The sequence below is a fragment of the Brachyistius frenatus genome, unplaced genomic scaffold, assembly GCF_029030835.1.
Source record: "Brachyistius frenatus isolate BFR_SWC_R1_liver_20210118 unplaced genomic scaffold, ASM2903083v1 Contig_165, whole genome shotgun sequence".
Classification (NCBI taxonomy): domain Eukaryota; kingdom Metazoa; phylum Chordata; class Actinopteri; family Embiotocidae; genus Brachyistius; species Brachyistius frenatus.
The window spans coordinates 496,243-515,200 of NW_027210764.1; the positions used below are offsets into that span (position 1 = coordinate 496,243).

General features: G+C 38.1%; 1 protein-coding gene across 1 annotated transcript in view; it reads right to left on the reverse strand.

Moving 5' to 3' along the window:
* Positions 1 to 15,299, reverse strand: part of ofcc1 (orofacial cleft 1 candidate 1) — a 90,877-nt gene extending 75,578 nt beyond the window's left edge. The window contains exons 1-3 of the mRNA XM_069716939.1: positions 15,212 to 15,299; positions 14,451 to 14,534; positions 4,517 to 4,593 (exon numbers count right to left, since the gene is read on the reverse strand). Of these exons, the coding sequence (XP_069573040.1) occupies positions 4,517 to 4,593; positions 14,451 to 14,534; positions 15,212 to 15,299 (249 nt within the window). The remainder of the gene's footprint in view (positions 1 to 4,516; positions 4,594 to 14,450; positions 14,535 to 15,211) is intronic.
* Positions 15,300 to 18,958: the final 3,659 nt, after the last annotated feature.

Sequence of the window (18,958 nt, forward strand, 5' to 3'; positions counted from 1 at the left end):
GAAATTGTTAAATGAATAAATTAGCTGCAGAATGAAGATCATCATTTATGATCCGCAACTAACGCAGTATTTTAAATATGGGACGACACTGAAATGTCATTTAATTTACATCGCCGCTAAAGGGGTCAAGCACTAATTGAACAACAGGAGTGGAAAAGAATTTAATCATAAATAGATAAGAAAAGTTGACATGAATGTGTAATGAAGGTCACATTAAAATACTTCCTCCTTGTTTCTAAAATGAATGGGCAACAACACTCTCTCCTGGAAAATTATGCATTTTTACACGAGCTGCACGAGAGTGCACAGACTTGGTGTGCAAATGAGTATGGAAATGCAGGCACACTTCTCATTACTTCCATTCACATGAACTCAACCCAAGAAGTCTCAGAGAGAAAGAATTGTATGTAAATAACACCATGCCAGGTCCCTTGTCTTTAGTAAAGCATAGATGTTAGAAATACAAATAGAGGGCATCTAGACAGGCTATCTATATACAGTACATACAGACATGCTAAGTCAACACTATCTCGACTGGTGCTGTAGGTGGTCTTCACTGGCATGAAATGGAAAGAAAAAGAAGAGGGGATGTAAGAAAGCACGTATGGGTTTCTTTGAAATCAAGACTATGTGGAACAAACTCCGCACTCCCACATTTCTCTCATTTCTGCGGACAAGCAGAACAATAAGAAAGCTGAGGTAAAAGGCAGAAGTAAGTTGTTTTTGTTATTGATATGTTTACGTAAGAATGCACCATATAAAAGAAGTCTGTTGCTCAAAGCGTATGGAGCTTTTTAAGCATTTATTTATGCAGATTTCAATGATGAACTGTGCTCATGCCCATGAACAGCATGTATTTGTATACAATATTTAATTTCAAAGGCAAAATCAAGGGGCAGAATGGGTGGGTGGGGGCATGTGTGGGGGGGACTTATTTCAACTCTAAATGACAGAGCAATTAAAATAGCGGAGGACTACTTCCAGACCAATCTGGTAAGAGGAGTTTTTTCGGTAAATCTGTTTTTACATTCAACAAGCCCTACAGCAAGACATTCATTTATACCACTGAGATTAATGCTTATCTAATTGTAACTTATTTAAAAACCATTTTCTTTTCAACTGGGTACCAATCATTTTCTCGGAGTTGTACATAATGTGTGGTACCAAAGATGAGAGACAAATCTGGCATCGGTGGTGATCGTCTCCTTGTTTTATTTTTCTTCTCCATTTTTTGATAATTTCATCCAACACTTTACGCAACTTTCTGCAAGGCGGTGTTATTCTTTGGCTATATGAAAATTAAGAAACTTTCTGCAAGAATTATGAAGGAATAATCAGAAAATAGTTCCCCCCAAAAAACACACACTCAACATTTGTTTTGTAATGTACCATGGAACTTCAAAAATATTGTGTTGTAAACTAAATCAGTTGTTTAAATAAGCCATATCACATTATCCATTATATGGTATTAAAATGTTTATTGTAAATCGAACCTCGCAGCCAATTCTGAAAACTTTGAAGATTAAATAAAAAAAATTAAAAAGTCCCTCTACAGTAAATTATATTTTTCCACTGGTAGTAAGAGAGTGTTTTCCAGCTATTAAACAACACATAATGTTCATATTTTATTTGCAACTGTAATTAATTTTAAAACTAGCCAAATATAGGAGGACAATATTGTTCTAATTCCCAAATAAGCGGAGTTTCCCTTAAAGGCCCCTTTAAAAGATATATGAAAATTAAAGGAGAAATCCCATTAAGTTTTATCTGAGGCTAAACAAACATATTCTGTTTATCACCCCAATAATGTCTGGGACATCCTCTGCCTCATAAATGTCCAGCTGGCTTTAATACAAGCAGATAATGCAGACACTGGAGTTTAACATCAATGATAACATAAAGCATGTTACACGAGATATTTTTTTCTTTAAAAGTTTTGTTTTATTCTTTTGATTCTTCCCGTGTGTAATTCTTAAACCAGTTCTTCTCAGAGAGCAGTTTTGTACTGGCCTCATTTCTTTAAGTGCTCATGTCCCTCACTGTGCAAAGTGAATTGGCTCCATGTCCTGCAAATGTCAATAAGTCCTCTGATTACTATTACTATTATTAATGTGTTTTTGCCTGTAAAAAAAAAATAACCTTAATAAGACACACAACGGAAAGAACACGCAGGGAGTACAGCGCACGCACCCCGGGCTTGACGCTTTGGGTCATTGTCACTAAGAATCTAATCCACACGTGAGCCTCTCTGTCTAGAGAGCTAAGAAACATGCATGGTTCTCATCTCGCTGCCTAGACCCCGCTGACATTGACAGTATCCTCAGTCCCTACGAGCACTGTTGTTTAATGTGCCACAACTGGATGGAACATGCAGATGTTGCACTTCTAAAATGATAACAACAATTTAATCCTCAGGAAAAATGTGTCAAAGAGGCTCATGGAATAAAGTGGATGTTCAGAGGCAGAAATGACTGTTCGATACACATGAACTGTGGCAGCAGCAGTGTTTGCCCAGTGCAGGCTGACTTTTCTTGTAATCTTCCCGTAACATTGAACATAAATATGCTAAATTTATGGCGTGGCACTGAAATCATGTGCCAAGAAATTTGGGTCGATTACAACATTTACAACAGACATACATATATAATAGCACAATGCAACAGCCCCCGAGTTCATTCTTTTGTCATCTGAAGGCATCTACACATGCCCCCTTAAATCCACCCACTCCTCCTCATTTCACTGTGAAGCACACAAAATGCTTACTTTGCAGTCAACATGGGAAAAAAAATCATTTATAACTGGTGACAAAAAAAATTCATGACTTGTTCTCCCTTTCTTTCTCTTTAAATGTGATTGTTGTCAAAAGAAATTGAGCACAACAATGCCTTGTTCAGTTCTTGTTGCATTCAAAGGCATAGCTAGAAGGGCTTGGGGAAGACCGCTTGCTGCTAGGGGCTGGTGGGCACAGACCAGCTAGAAAGTGAATTTTGCATACTGTACGGATCATCGCCCAGTTCAGCCCAGTCACATTGAATCTGCCATCAACCAATTGTGCTTCATGAAACCGTCAACCCTCATTTACGTCTGCCTGTTTTCTTCCCCACACAGCTGTAAACAAGGCCCCAGCTTTGAGCTGTCTTCCTCTGTCCCTGTGTGCGCTGCTTGCCAGGGGAGAGCAGACAGCAAAACCTTCGTCTTCACTGAGCTACTTAAAGCTACCATTTGCAGACAAGTGCTCTGTGCACCAGAAACAGGAGTCAGGGACGAGAGTGTTTCTGGAAGTGACAACAGTTTTAAGAGCTTTAAACAGAGACCCCTGCACATGTTCTGTCTCTTCCTGGAGTTCTGATTTATACTTAAAAATCCAGTGGGGTGCTTCGTGGTATTCATCACAATAGGAATGTGAAGGAATGATACACACACTGACAAGTGAATGAAATCATCTCGCATTCATATAAATATGTGAAAATATACATCATAATGGGATGTAATAAAATGAGACATTAGACATGAGAAAGATGAGACTCGATGCCTTGCTAAATCAACAAAGACATAAAAATGTTTTGGTTTTTTTCATGTCTGGGAAGCCTCTTTTTATCTATCGACATTATAAAAATGGCTATATCAATAAAATGTCATAGGAATAATGAAAACATCTACAAAGCATCTGTATTTAAATGACTAAAGATTAAGTTAGCATTTTGTTTCAAAGGCACACAAAGCCAATTCTACCCGTAAAATGCGAAACCATCTTAATTTATAGAGCAGGCGCATACGTGCACGGTAATTCTGAGCCACCAAACAGTTTCTTCTAAAACAACAACCGCATCAGTTGGTGTAGACAGAAAACATAATTAGTATTCAAGCTTAATTAATCTACGCTGGCCCCCTTTAAGTGAATTAGTTAATTATTTATGCATGTGTGCTCCTTTGATGCTAACAGATTATGTATGTTACTGGGAAAAAAACTTGAAAAATGGCTTTGAAAACTTTCCATCATAAAATGTCACTACAAGGTTTTGCACCGACTTAGAAATGTCAGTGAAGGCCATGAATGCTGAATGGTTCTGAAAATATAAACTGCCAAGCATCTGCAAATTTTTATTACTGTCAAATCACCATGCCAAATGTTTGAGTGCCAGTCAGTAAAACATTGCAATTCACTGTCCAAAATCCAGGGCAAGAGACAAAATAAATCAGCCAAATATGTACTTTTTGCGTGTCCTAATCCGTGGAATGGAAATCTAACACAGGTCGGATCAAGGTCTTTCCTAGGATCATGGGAACTCCTTGGGATTTTCAAGAGCCTTTTTGTTTTTACCCTTGAGAACCAGGCACTGGCCTCTGCACCCCTCAATCCCCCATTGAGAACCCAGAGGCAGCGCAGAGGAATGCTAAATGTCAATGGTCAGACTGCACCAGCACCTTCAGAGAGAGACAGAGATGGAGGTACAAGGCCTGACCTCCTTGTGTTCAGCTACGCTGTTATGAGGGCCAGAAGTGAAACTGTACTCACACTGCCAAAGGTGTCCATCTCCACAAACCGCAAAAGATCATCACTGGCTGACCCTGATCTCTGAACAATGGCAAAGCCTGCAAGACACAACGTGTGAAAAAAAACTGTGAGAAATATGTCAAAACAAATAAGAAAAATGTTGGCTCTCAAAAATGGGAAATGCACATGTACATTTACTTCATGTAAAACTTTAAATTTGCCTTTAAATTGAAAGTTTGTTGATATTATTAGAGCCACAAATTGCAAAAAGAGCTCTTTTAATAGCTTATTGTGCAGCACAGAATCCTTTATTCCAAGCAGTGTTACACTATCTCCCTCCTGCTTGTGTGTTTAAAACTGTTATCTCTGCTATGCATCTCGGAGAATACAGGACAATAAACACCATTTATTATCACAGATAACAAATTATTTGCTCTGATTATTCAAATTGTTTATTCATTTACATCTGATACAATATCACTTGGTATTTTTATCGTCTTTTCCTATGGTAATTCACATGGCTTGCACAAGTTTCTGCTGAAATAGCAAAACAAACCCCAGGCAAAATGTGAAAGATTATCCCATACCATGCGAGCTAGGATGAAATGCTATACTTTTTCACACTGAACACTGCTCCACTGGGTGTGATTGAAAAACATGTAAAGCTATTGAATCTGTGGTTTGTATATGTGAGGGAAAATGAGTGTTGTAACAAGTGGGCCAGTGTTTTTGTAATTGTTTCAAATTACACTCGACGTAATAACTCAGTGAAAGCAGAGCCAGTGTGCGGTCCGTACACATTAACTAGGCAAAGACCACAGGATATCCATGCACCTTATCACGGCCCACAAAAAAAAAAACTTGATTGTGTAAACAACTGTGGAGAGTAAAACTCTTTAGCTATATTTCCAGCTGTGTCTATTTGTGTCCAATGACGCTTATCACCAGGAGACGGATAATACTTTTAGATAAAGAGGTACTTTGTCGCATTTCCCTTACATGTGTGTTTTATTGAATTAAAGACACCCCCTAAAGTTCCTGTTTTTAATTTACTTAACAATTTTTTCGGGATACTAAAAGAAATGTGTGTGCTTGCGTGCGTGTGTAAATGTTTTATACAGGCTATAAAATTGTGATGCTGCGAGAAAAATAAGTCCATTAGTTTTTAAAACGGCACGCTTCCTGCCAAATACTGACTCCCTAACCAATGAGATTGCCAACACAATTGTTAACCACATAAATGACTGACTCACTTTTCTCCTTGAGGTTCATGCTTTCTGTCAAAAGCCATATGCGTATGAATTAAAATACCGTGCAACAAACCCCTAAAGTCCCACAGACTATAATGTACTTGCTGGACTTGAGTTCGTAATCAATCCAAAAAGACAGCCGTGAGTTTACTGCTGTGTTAAATTATCTCAGGGACAGATACAAGGTTTCCTGTAAATGTATTTATTTTTGACCTGCACACAACAAAACCGTTTCCCCTGTTTAATCGCAGCAACATGCTGGAATAAGCATCTCTGGTCAGAGTTTAAACAGACAACACTGCAGTCAATTGATTGTAGTTTTTTTTTAATTTTGGAGATGAAATATTTCAGCTTTTAAAAGATGCCTTCTTCATGGCTTCATCTCAACCGTTTTTTTTTCTGCACAAACCCTGTGTTTTAAGGTGTTCTCTCAGACACCTCAAATTCCTTTAGTTTTGTATAGTCAGCATAAAATCAAAATGGAGGATAAAAAATAAGAATTATTTTTTTTCTTATCATGGAAGTCTTCATACAATGACAGTACAAATACCAATAAACTGTCTGACTGCTTAAATCATCACTTAAAACCTTACAACACAGAGAAAGCATGTATACATATTGGTCCTCTAAAATGACATGGCACTATATTTGACCTGAAACCTTTTTTTTTTTTTTTTTCCATCTCCCTCTTTTGCCCTGTGAATGACCATCTAAACTCAATCAACCCCTAATCCAGAATGACTGGGACCTGTGTTGCACTAGAAAAGTCACTTCCCCTTTTCCATGGCACCGTGCGACCTGAAATCTTTGCTTGACATTCTTTCTCTGTTCCGCGAACACGGATCAGGGATGTAATTCAATAGTCACGGAGGGACGGGGCATCGTGCCCCAAAGAATATTCTATTTGCTTGTGGATGGAGGCCTTTTCTTATTGTTTGACAACAGCCAGTCTCCCCTCAGACTCAAGAGTTCACACAGCTGACAATAACGCTAGAAAAAGGGCAGAGTCTTTCTTCTTCGATGGGCAATGGAGACATTTTCATGCGCCTTTACTCTAAATGTACTCTTTAAAGTGCACTTACAAAGAAATGTTTCCAAAGTGCAGAGTAAAGTGAGTAGCAGTTCAGTGTAGTTAAGTGAATTGCAAAGTGTATTGCATTTTATTCATGAGTATTTTGGGTGTAGGAGTTTTGTCAAATTACTTTTGCTCAGGTAAATTTCAAGCAGGTAATGCCCCTCTAAGATGTAATTTCATGCAACTGAGTAATCAACCAAACCTACAGCAAATAACTCGCAGTTAGTTCATGAGTAAATGAATACATAGACATATACACATTGTTATTACTTAGGATTAGGAGATATGTTACCTTGTGGAGCCCGAACGTTCCCTCTTCATGGCCAGGTACACCTCAGTTGTCAAGGTGATAATGACGCAGTTCCCACTAATACATACGGTGTCAGATGACCTCCTCATGTTCACTTTCACTGACTGAAACAAAGAGAACAAGAGAAAGTCTTAATTATACACATTTTTAATGAATAAAATACAACATTTAGATCTGCTAGATACATGTTATAAATAGCATGAATGATAAAAGTAGGAACTGAGAGCTATTTCGTTTCACATTTTAGGAAAGTACATGTCTCTTTGTGTCAACTCAACCAAAACTGCGACCGTTAACTTGCCAAGATAAAGTTTCATCTGTGTGGAGGTTTCATCTACCAGATGGCCATGATGGACCACTGATTGTGTTTTTAACCATTCAACATTGTTGAATTATTAATGGGGAGTGTGGCATGGCGCTTCTTTGAAGAGGTGTTCACCTTTTGTTTCACCAGAACTGAGATATTACAAGTAAAACTGGTGGACTGCTTTGTCATCTTTCTGTGCCAATTACAATGAACTCCCCCCAAACTGAAGTTGAAGCACACGTACTGCTTTGTATTCATCCATTATGTAGTATATGACAATTCACTCAAAAGTTCCAGCCTCATGCATTATTTAGAGGGAACTACAGACAAAGGTAAACAACGGAGCAAGCTTTACAGCTGCTGTGAGGAATAGGTAGAAAATGCCCAACGGATTGGCCCCATTCATGTTTGGCATAAGGCATATTAACACTAATGTCCCCTAAAAAAACAAAAAAAAAAGATTGTGAACTGCAGCTAATGCTTCCCTGAGAACAAACAGTCAGACTGTGCTTTATTTATGACTGCAAAGCCATCAGGCCATCGGTGGCCTTTTCAACTGAGGAAGAGAGATTGCTCACATGTATCACCAATGAATAGGCTTCATTTGTTTTGGGACTACGGAGTCAATGTTTTGCTTCGTCTAAAGTTTACGAACACGTTCTGGTCATGCGAGTGACCCGTGGTACAATCTCTCTGAAAACAATCAGAAGTTAACAAGGCACAACAATGCATCATTAATACACATTTTAATCAATGCAGTGCATGCAGAGGGGTCTTCACAGCACCTATATTTCAAAGCACTGGGATATTTTTTTTGCTCATTAAGCTGGTTAAATGAAATCTAAATAAGATGCCCACCGATTTGGACCTCACATTTTCTGGCTAAGCTGTCGTTGATCGTTTATGCGATTAAATATAGACCTAAATCTCCATCTTATCCAATTAATTCTCTGTGCAGGCATGAGAGTGGCTAATGATGTTATCTTACCTAATTAACCTGTATAGGGATTCAACTCCAGGACAGGGGATTGTTCATCCTTCATCCAAGTGTTCATTATTATCATTACAATCATTATCATAAAGGGGCCAACTTATGATGTTGGCCATTCCACCACCATTAATCTAGATTGAGTCTTTTTTTCTCTCTCTCTCTTTTTGGGGAGGGGGATCCTTTGGGGTCATTTTTAATTATCACTAAAAGGATGGGAATTCTAGCAAAGCTGAATAAGTTCAGTTGTGGTCACAGCAATCACTGGAATCCCGTGAGCCCACATTACATGGATGTGACTTGACTGGCTATGACTGAGGGGGACATTTCTGATTTTGCTGTTATTAGGGCCCCGCGTCCTGCACGCAGTGAAGCTCTCATCACAGTTTTCGATTGAGCGTCGGCTTCAACCTATTAACACTGCACACTTGGAGAAGATCAATAGCCCACATTGTGCCATGTGTCATTAGTTAATCGGATATTGATGAGGGTATTGACACACGCCTAATTAATCTCAGGCCCAGTGTTGGCTTTCATATGTTTCTTTAATTATACACTTCATCTTAGTCCTTACACATCAGCAGGATTCCGCTTTCTGTTTGACAGTGAGTAAAAGTTAGCTGTCAAGTCTCACTCTGGTATTAGAAGTTGTTTTTTTTCTTTCGTTGCTCTTTTAAAACTGTTTAAGACGGAAGATGCAGTGTGGCAAACAAGCATGAACATAAATATGCTCACGTATAAGACAACAATACTGCACGGCCGTACAGTTACAAAAAGCTGTATCTGAAAGTGTTTAAATCAACTTATTTTTCAAATAGGTGTAACTTGCAATATCATTATTGTGGTAAATATTGCAAATGCACTTACACCAATCAACTGATATGGTGTAATTAGAGTCCTCTGCATTAAAGAACTTCAGAATACTTATATTTCCCAACTGCAACATCGGATATACAAAATTTAATAAAGTAATAAGCAATCAGTAAACACCCAATGATATGTTCATGTTTATTTAAATGACTATGTTTCTAGGGTTACATCTTTACATCTATTGTTCTGTCCATGGGCTCGTGTGTTTGGGTTAAAAGCATCTCTGCATGTCTACACTATATAAAGTATATGTATAAGTACATTCACGTAACCACGTCTATGTATAAGCTTTTATAAACGAGCTCATATATATGTGCTTTGCGTGCACCGGCATGTGTGTGTTTACGTGTGTGCTGACACATGCCTGCTGATCGACAGAGCTGTGCATTTCTGTGCTGGTGTACAGATGAGAGAGCACCTGAAGGTGACCCTGACTCCTGGCATCACCACGGGGCTCCAATAAGCTGCTCCTCCACCACTGCTCTGCAAACCACAAATCTCCAACTTTTAGCCCGCTGCTGTTGGTTTGATTATTGTTTATAGATACAGCCGAGAATTAAAGCATGGCCTGCAGGCAGCATAATTATTTACAGCTGAAAACTCATATCATTACCAGCATGCTCCTAATTGCCAGAAGTAATATCAATGTTAGTTGATTAAGCGGATTTTTTTCATCTTCAGTCTCCATAATGTGCAGAGATTGTTTTCCCTCAGCATATGGGGTGACGGTTTATCTCAATACAGCTGTTCATCTGGCTTGACTTCTATTTTTTTTCTTTTCTTTTCTTTTCACTGTTGATTCCAAAATACAATATCGTGGTATCTTCAGAGGGTAAGCGATCGATTGCTCCACTTTTTGTAGTTTTCTCACAAGGTCAAAGAAAACACAAGAGATTCATCCTTCAATGCTCAAAAATAATTTATCTCTGTAAAGATTTTCCCTAAATAGACACAGATGTGACTTACAGGAGCAAACGCGCACGTTTTGATTCAAGGTGATGTCAGTGCTACAGAACAAAAGGCAGGTGGGATGTAAAGCTACCTTAAATTCACAATCAAATGATTAATTAAAACAAATGTTTATTCGGCCTGGACCTCTCCCCCTCTGCTATGGACTTGTCTAAATATTTCATCTTGTATTTAAGGCAGCGAGAAAGATGAGGCTATTAATAACATTGCCCGTGAAGGGAAAATACATAAACCTTGAAGGCTACTTTATTATTCACAAGTAGATTACTCAAACATGAATGTGCCTCTGCAGCACCAGGAACCTATTTCTTGGATCTAAGCAGAGAATTCTTACATCACGAAGTCCATATTGTTAGTTTATGCTAAATCTCAAGAGGGCAAAGGTCAAATACTCATCTGCTTCATGTTCATATGCTCTTTATCAATGTTGGCTATTTACACATTATTAAAATGATCACTGATAACAGCATCAGACGGGTTGCCTTCTCTACGAGGAGGAGTGAAACAGGACAAGCCATTAAGGAGAGTATATTTTAGTATGACAGAAATATTTGTGTAATTCTGTCAGAAAACATCTGCTTCTCAAGCATTGCTGTTTATGAATTATATTTGCTTTGCTTTCTCTTTGACCACAGAGTTCATGCAGCCTCCTAAGAGTGGGAGTGAGTGGCATTTAAAAAAATGCTTGTACGTGAAGCCTCAACTTTGCTTCCATCAAAATTGGGAGCAAAGGCTGCAGAAATAAACTTGCTTTGCATGATACAGTATAAGTAAATGAAAACACACAGAAGCCATTAAGCCGCAAAAAAAAATCATTTCCTGAATATGTCACATGCTGAAGAGACAACTGATGTGGCCCCAAAAGATTGTGTCTATAAGGGAGTTAATCACAGGAATCCATCTCATGCTTCTATAGTTAAAACTGTGCAGAGGAGTGGAATAATTGTTAAAAGGGCAATGCAAATAGTGATTAAAAGTGGGCCTAGGGTCATCATTAGGGTATGATCTTGGAGAAATCGAGAGCAAGGGGGAAGTGTTTGACAAACCTCTATGCTGACCAACAAGGGGCTTCCCGCATGCAACACACTCCATATGACAAGTACGTATTATGAGCTTTTTGACAGGCGGTGAATCTGCCCCTTTGATGAGCACAGTGACTGCAAGTTCACGCATAAAACGCTTGAGGAAATCAGACAATTGTCAGGATGAATGCTAAAAATACATGTTCCTCCTTTTGCCATTCATTCTGAGCTGCAGTGATGTCATGGCATAGTGAAGGTCTTTTCATCTCTCTTAAAGATCAAGAGGCCACAGGCAGTGGTGTGTCAGTGGCTCAGAGGGTCGGTATTTACAGTATACGAGACATGACGTTACATGAGCGAGCAGATGAGTTTGACTTTATCTATGGCAGAAGCTGCACTTTGATGACTCACACTATACATGAAAAGAAATATGTATAACTTGGTGATATCAATACAGATACAGATGCTCTGTTAATCTCATTACATTTCTAAAATTCTTAAGGAGAGTTCTTATATTTAAACATGTTTATTAATGCAACACCAGAGCTTCAAACATGACTGACTAGTGTCTGTGAGAGATCTTTACAATTCAGATATGCACAATCAGTACATATTTTCCAGTGCCTTATATTTTTTTGTTTTATTTGCGTCAACATTTGCATCTGTTGTTTTTCTACATTAGATAGATAAGTATAAAATTTTAAAAAGGGGCCTCCTAATTCAACTAGTTTGCAGCTCATCATCTTTGACTTGACAACGAACTCTATGTTTCATGCCTGTCATTTGCAGAAAAGCAGGGCAATTATACCCCCCCACCCCCCACTACTTAACAGTTTGAATTCCCTTGAGGTGGTGTAATGACACTGTGAGATTGTTGCTGCTGTAATAGTGGCAGTAGTTGCAGTAGTAGTATTTTCCAAAAACCTGACAGCCTTCGGAGTGGCATGTTCACTCTTGCAGGTCGGAGTACATCCAGTCAGTGTTTGTGACTCCATAAACTTGACGGTCAACAGCTTGATCTGCCAAGTAAGCTCTGACAGAGTTGCAAGGCCAGAGGAGCTGCTGGTTCCAGAAGTATTTTCCCAGTTCTGTATTTCAATTTAAACATTTGAACTTTGTTTCTGAAAAATTATGTTTCATCGGACGCACAAATTGGAGCTGTAGCCAAATCCAAACTTGTGTCTTTTCAGAAACCCATATTGAATTTATGAAGCTGCAGATTGCAATGTGAGTTTTTTCAGTGGCATAATCTTTTTAGATTACCATAACAGGTGGAAAAGTAACTGTTAACAGGCAGAGATGGTTTGCCGACACATACTGTACCTACAGGCAGATCTAATTCTTTATTCTTTCTACTTTCACAGTTTAACTTGTCAACCATGTTGCTAATTTTGTGATTTCATTTTCTGACTGCTGCAGAATAAAATTCTACTTTTTGCTCAAACTGGGATTTATTTCATCAGCATGACAAGTAACATCTACTGTATGTTCTATTGTTAAGCAAGTGTCACCAACAAGGTTCCAGCTCATGTGAAACAGTGGAGAAAAAAAATATATCAAGTGAATGCTGTGCCTAATTTAAAAAAAAATGTCAGAAACTAAGTCGAGTGAAGACTGCACGGAAGGTTAAAAGGTTAGTTTACGGCTCAAAATGCCAATTCATTATTGGCTCACAAGGAAGTATCCTGTTTTAATTAACATACCAGGAAATAATTTGTCCAGGTTAAACTCTTCTTGTAACAGCAGCTGACTGCCTGGAATGAGTTCAACCATATGATCTGGCAGGTCGCTAGCTAACCCACACATTTGTCTAAATATCGAGGGGAATGTTTGAAATGTAAATGCCCAATGACCAACTCCACTCAGCTTGTCTTCAGTGGACATGCAACGCTGAACCTTAAGGCAGTAGCAAGCTCATTGGACTATTCATAGACTATATGTCCTCTGCCTCCTGCCTTTTAACTTTTTTAAAGGGTATAATGTTCACTGTGAGTTTAACCTAGATCTCTTTTGAACTTTTAATGATCTATTTCCTACAGTTAATGATTCAACACTCAGTTTACTACTGTGTGCACTGACATATTAAAGCACAAGTGAAGCGAGGGCTCATTTAGAAGTTAACTGGGGTAAAAACTGTATTTCTCTCCGTTTGTCTCTTACTCAATGCATCTCGTAAATTTAAACATTTATATCCAAAATGTATTTCCATATTAACATTTATGTCAGCAGAAGAATACACCCACCACTATATGCATAAGTGAGAGTGTCAGACACTACTGTATGTTCCACTGGAGAAATGGCCTAATGCAAACAGCCAAAAAAAGAAAAGACTGATTATTATTATTAATATTATTACATGATATGTTTAGCAGTAGTTGTGTAGCATATTTTTGAAGTCTTTGTAACTTGAAAAACTTGCTTTAGGCAGAAAGGTAACTTTAGCATTAAGCTCAGGGCTGTAATGGAGGCAAACCCCATGTAAATATCATCTAAAAGTCTGAAGCAGAATTCATACAGCCCCCACTCAGGATTTACAGTCTTTACACCTGTCAGTGCAAAGATCCCTCTCTCAGTTTCTTCTACAAATTCAATGAGTGATCACTTTAGAACACAGCATCCCCCATGTCAGCGCCGTTTTATCCTGTTCACGCAGAGCAACACACAGAGGGACATAAAGATAACACAGCTTTCATACCCTAAAATCAGATCAGTTGCAGTACTGATCAGTCGAGAAAGACAAAATGCTGATTTTCCATCAAGAAGTCAAACTGATCACTCGTATGTGAAGTCAGTTTTTGCAATTCTGATCAAAAACTGATCTATAGAAAATAGCAGAAAAACTGTTTATGACCTGAGAATTGTGCTCTACTAAAAGGCTTTGATCAGGTTCACAGGATTGCTTTCACAATATCAATTCAAAAATATACTAAATTAGTTTAACCCGAGTTCTCATTCAACTTGGTTATTTTTTTGTACTTTCAGCAGCAGCAGCAGCAGCAGCAGCAAGGCCCTAAAAGAGGAGTGCTTTAATGCTGACGAAGCAGACATATGCTAGTTGAAAACTGACCAACGTCCATCTCGGAGCTTTACGTGTCTATTGTGTGACTTGGACTTGTTTTGGAACCGTGACAACGTGTGGTAAAACACACACGGAGGGGTCTTACCTGCCAACCTGGTACTCTCCTCTTCTGCACCTCTCACAGTCATCTGTCTGATGCACACGTCATCTCCTCTGCTCTCTCCTCCTCCTGGTCTGGGTCACACGAAAGGATGCAGTCAGTATGTGCAAACTAAAATAGAACCAAATGTGAATTTGTTGATGTGATTATTGGATGACACGTGGTATTTATCAATATATTGAATACACAGGCTTAGCCACATTCACAGAACAAAGCAACACATTTGGATGCCAATACTATTACCATCATTCAATGCAATCTTAACTTCTAAATAATCATCATCTCAGCAATATACTTTGAATACACAGAGGGATACTTAACTCATCTTTGAATGACACATTAATGTGTAGGGGGAAATTACACCAATCACACTCAAATACTGGGTCACTTTGTCCTCTTGAATAATTAAAAGTGACATTGACTGGAGATTATTTTTTTCATGTGAGATGCTGGAGTAATTAACTTTGTAAATGCATTATTATAATAACAACAACAGTAATGATAATAATAATGATAACAATTGCTGCTGGCAATGTAAGCATGTAATGACGTGTTGTTAGCTTGACATATCTGCATGCTATTGTATGGTAGCCTGGTAGCTACCGAGCTAGAAACTCATCAGAGAGGGACACGTGTTTCAAATGACATACCAGCTGCAGAGATACACGTGTTCTTCAGGAGAAAAGGATTATGGCTTGAAGACACAACTTGAATTCTGCAAAGCAAAGTATGCTGAACCCACCAACCTGAGCGTGTAGATGAAGCAGTGGCGACCACGTCTTGACTGATCGGCAGCAACAGCAACTCTTCCTCCACCTCCTCCAGCCTCGCCATCTTCATTCTTGTTCTTTTTGAAAAAGTCTTCTTATATCCATAGTCTTACTTTACTACCACGTGCCAACATAGACCTCCTCCTAACTGGCCTGCTCCCTCTGGCGCGCGATTGATACTTGGTTATTATCAATCATGACGTATCCGTTCCTGATTGGTCAAGCCTCCAGAGTGACCCTTATACGGAATATGCGGCAAATTTGAATACCAGTGGTGAACGCAATTTCGATAATGAATTACAATCTGACTTTGTTGGTTATGCTGACAGCTGTTGTACACTGTATTATAATATAATAATGAATATGTATAATATATAATATAATATTGCTACAGCTACCAATTGCAGATGGCCAATGATTGGTGATAATTCCAGTGTCGAGTGGTATCAGCGACATCATTTTGAGTGACTCCACAAACATGTATGAGATCTTTCCATCAATGAAGTTGTGGTCCAGAGGAATATTAAGACAACTTTTGAATGCCACGATCGGCCCTGATCAACTTCAGCAAAAGTCGTCAACATCTACCAAATACAATGTATGCCACAATGCTTTGGAGCAATTGACTGCACACACTTTTAAGTAAGACAACATCCAAAATCCACTGACTACATCAACAGAGGGGGAAATATTAAGTGTTTTGTGACTACAAGTGCTGTTTGATGTTAAATAACATGTTTAGGCATGTTAGTATGGATGACGATTAGTTCTGAAGCATTGCTAAGATGTGTGTGAACAGATATTGTTTTCATTTTAAAACATATTTGTGCAAATGTAGTCTGGCTGAAACACAGGGGACCCATGATATCATACTATTTTTGAGGGGTGTACAGCATCAGCATAATAAAATGATAAATGAACAGATCTGATCCTACTTCTATTATTCTTATTTTGTCATTTAAAAAATATATTTTTGAGATCCATGTCTATTCATAAAACATATTGGGCTGTAAGCTCCGACATCCAGGCTTCAGGACGCCACTGCTCTTTTATATGCTAAAGAAGCAGCTCATTCATTTCAGGGGAAAAAGGAATCTCTGAAAGGGATTGTGTTATCATAGAAAAGTAAAAGTACACAACACCTGGTAATTTTCAGTAAATCCTTCTGGAATTATGACACTGTTTTGTAATCCTCTTTGACAGAAATCAAGACACACGCATTGTATTGTTTGGTAGTCCAGGTTTTGAAGGCCCACACCCAAATCATATAGTATTTGGATTTTTAAGATTAAATGTATTTAAAAAGGCTCCAAAGCCCAATAAGCTACAGACTTTGTTGGTTTGCTCTGAGATGAATCAAAATAATAGCTGCTGTGTGAAAGATGTTTAACCAGAGATGAAAAGCACATAAGAGGAAAGAGTCAATTTTAATGCAGTCGCTTCACATTGTCAGTGTAGCTTAGGCTTTCTAATTCTTCAACTGCTTGCATGTTATTCCTTATTCTAGCTCAACATCCCTCAGAAATTGTACTTTACTTTTCTGTTAGAAACTTAAACAACTTTCGTTGCTTGAGTTGTATAGTAAATTGCACATAAACAATTTCTTAATAGTGTAAACCCTGCATACAGCACCAGATTCAGTTTTTGTGTGTCATTTCAGTGCTACACTGTAGAAGCAGGTTATGCAACTGTCTCAAGGCACTTGTGCTGCTTTGTCAGTTGAAATCTCTATGTGCCTATGATTCCCTAAAACATAAAGAAGAATTACTTGTAATGGCCCCAATAGCCTGACATATAGTCATATTTTCACACTCTCTGTTGTCAAGTATAGTTGAGCTTCTCAAGTGTATTGTCTAGATTTGTTCTTAAAACATCACTATCTAATTTGCAAAACCCACTTAAAATGGAAAACATGGAGCTCTTTTTCCGCCTTAATTATTGAGTGTCTTAGAGTGATGACTGATGTCCATTTGAGCTTTTTCGGTTTGATGCTTTTTGTCATCTCTATTTCTCTTTTTCTCCACGAGATAAAAAAAAAAAAAAAAAAAATGCAACTGAAGAGAACACTGTCAAAGCTGAAGGCAATCAGGGCACCATTCACACATGAGCGAGGGTTCGATGTGAGCCTGTGTGGGGCAAATCCAAGAGCTCAATATCTCCAGCACATGAAGTTATAAAGAAAACAGAAGCAAAGCATCCTCTGTTGTATAAAAGTCATACATCGCTCGCAGGCACCAACACACAAAAGAAGTTGAGTTGTGAACGTATTATGAAACGAGATTGGAGAATGGCAAATTGGTAATTAGCCTCTACGTTGCAAATGAGCATTACAGTCTTGCTTATGACTTTCCTCTCTGGTCCCCAAAGCCTCTTCTATTAATTTAGCTCTGAGGGGCCATCCATAAACAGGCTGAATAAGCTGTTAGCCTAAACGACGAGTGCAAATGAAGGGCTGGCTAAATATGCTGAAGGTAACAGAGATAGCGAAACACCCAATACACAAATTACATTGAGTAGGGGGAGAAGAAGCTGGGAATAAATTTGTTTTTTTTCAGGTATTGCTGTAATCATGTGCATTTCTTGTGTAATTCCATAGAAAATGTTTTGTATCACTTTCAAAAAAGTTTTCTTCAACTGTTTTAATCTTCTAAAAAAAAATACATCCTGCTAATGTTTTAGGCACTGCAGATGTAGATGATTAGATTATATATTTGTTCTTTCAAGTCTAACTGGGATTAAATAAAGTCAGAATGATCAATTCACTGTCACATTGGGCCCAGTGGTTTTCAAAGTATATGAAATTTGCATATACCACCATGCCATTAGTGTTAAAATCTTGCTGTGACTTGTATCCATAAAGCTTCTATGTCGCCATACTTAGCGCCAGAGCACAAAGTGAATAAAGCATGAGAGATGACTCCTATCAAATGCATGGCTTTCTCTGGGTTCTGCCGTGGCACGCAGTAATTTGAGATGCATAAACAATTCTATTGTAGCACTTATACTTTTACATTTACTAAATTTGGCAGATGGCGTGCTGGGTACACTTGCGATCTAGCTAGGTAGCATAACAATCTGTATAATAACCCATGCATGCAAAAATAAAATAAATGGTGATATAATTTTTTTGTCCATAGTGTCCAGCACTAACCTGACGCAATTGAGCAACCCCCTTAAGAACTGCGGCAAGTTCTCCAAAAAGGTAGGACTCTTAGTGTAAATTATAACTGTATTTCTCTGGTACTGTATGACTCTGCCCAATGATGGTAAAAAAATCCATAAACATCAGAGAAGGTTGGATTACTCTACCTATAATTTAGAAATTTCTTTAATGGCCAACCAAAATAGTGTAAATTATATGATGAAGAATTCTTCCCATTACATTAAACCATTTTTTTTTTTTTTAATTTTAGCCTTTTTTCACATCTGTTATCTATCTACAAAAAAAAAACATTGAATCCAATCACCATGACAAATAAAATCTGGAATTGTACTCTATACTGTACATTAAAATATCCAGCTGTCTATGAGGAGAGGAATATGTTAATGATGTGGAGAATCATCTTGTACAAGACAAAGAACTGATAAACTATTTTTTTTGTTGTTGCATGTAGCAGCTTGCATGAATATGTTGCATGGCATCATTTGTCACATATCATGTTCTTTCTCCCAGGTTTAATGGAAATTGCTCTGAACTCTTAAAATTCTGCTTTTCCCTCATGA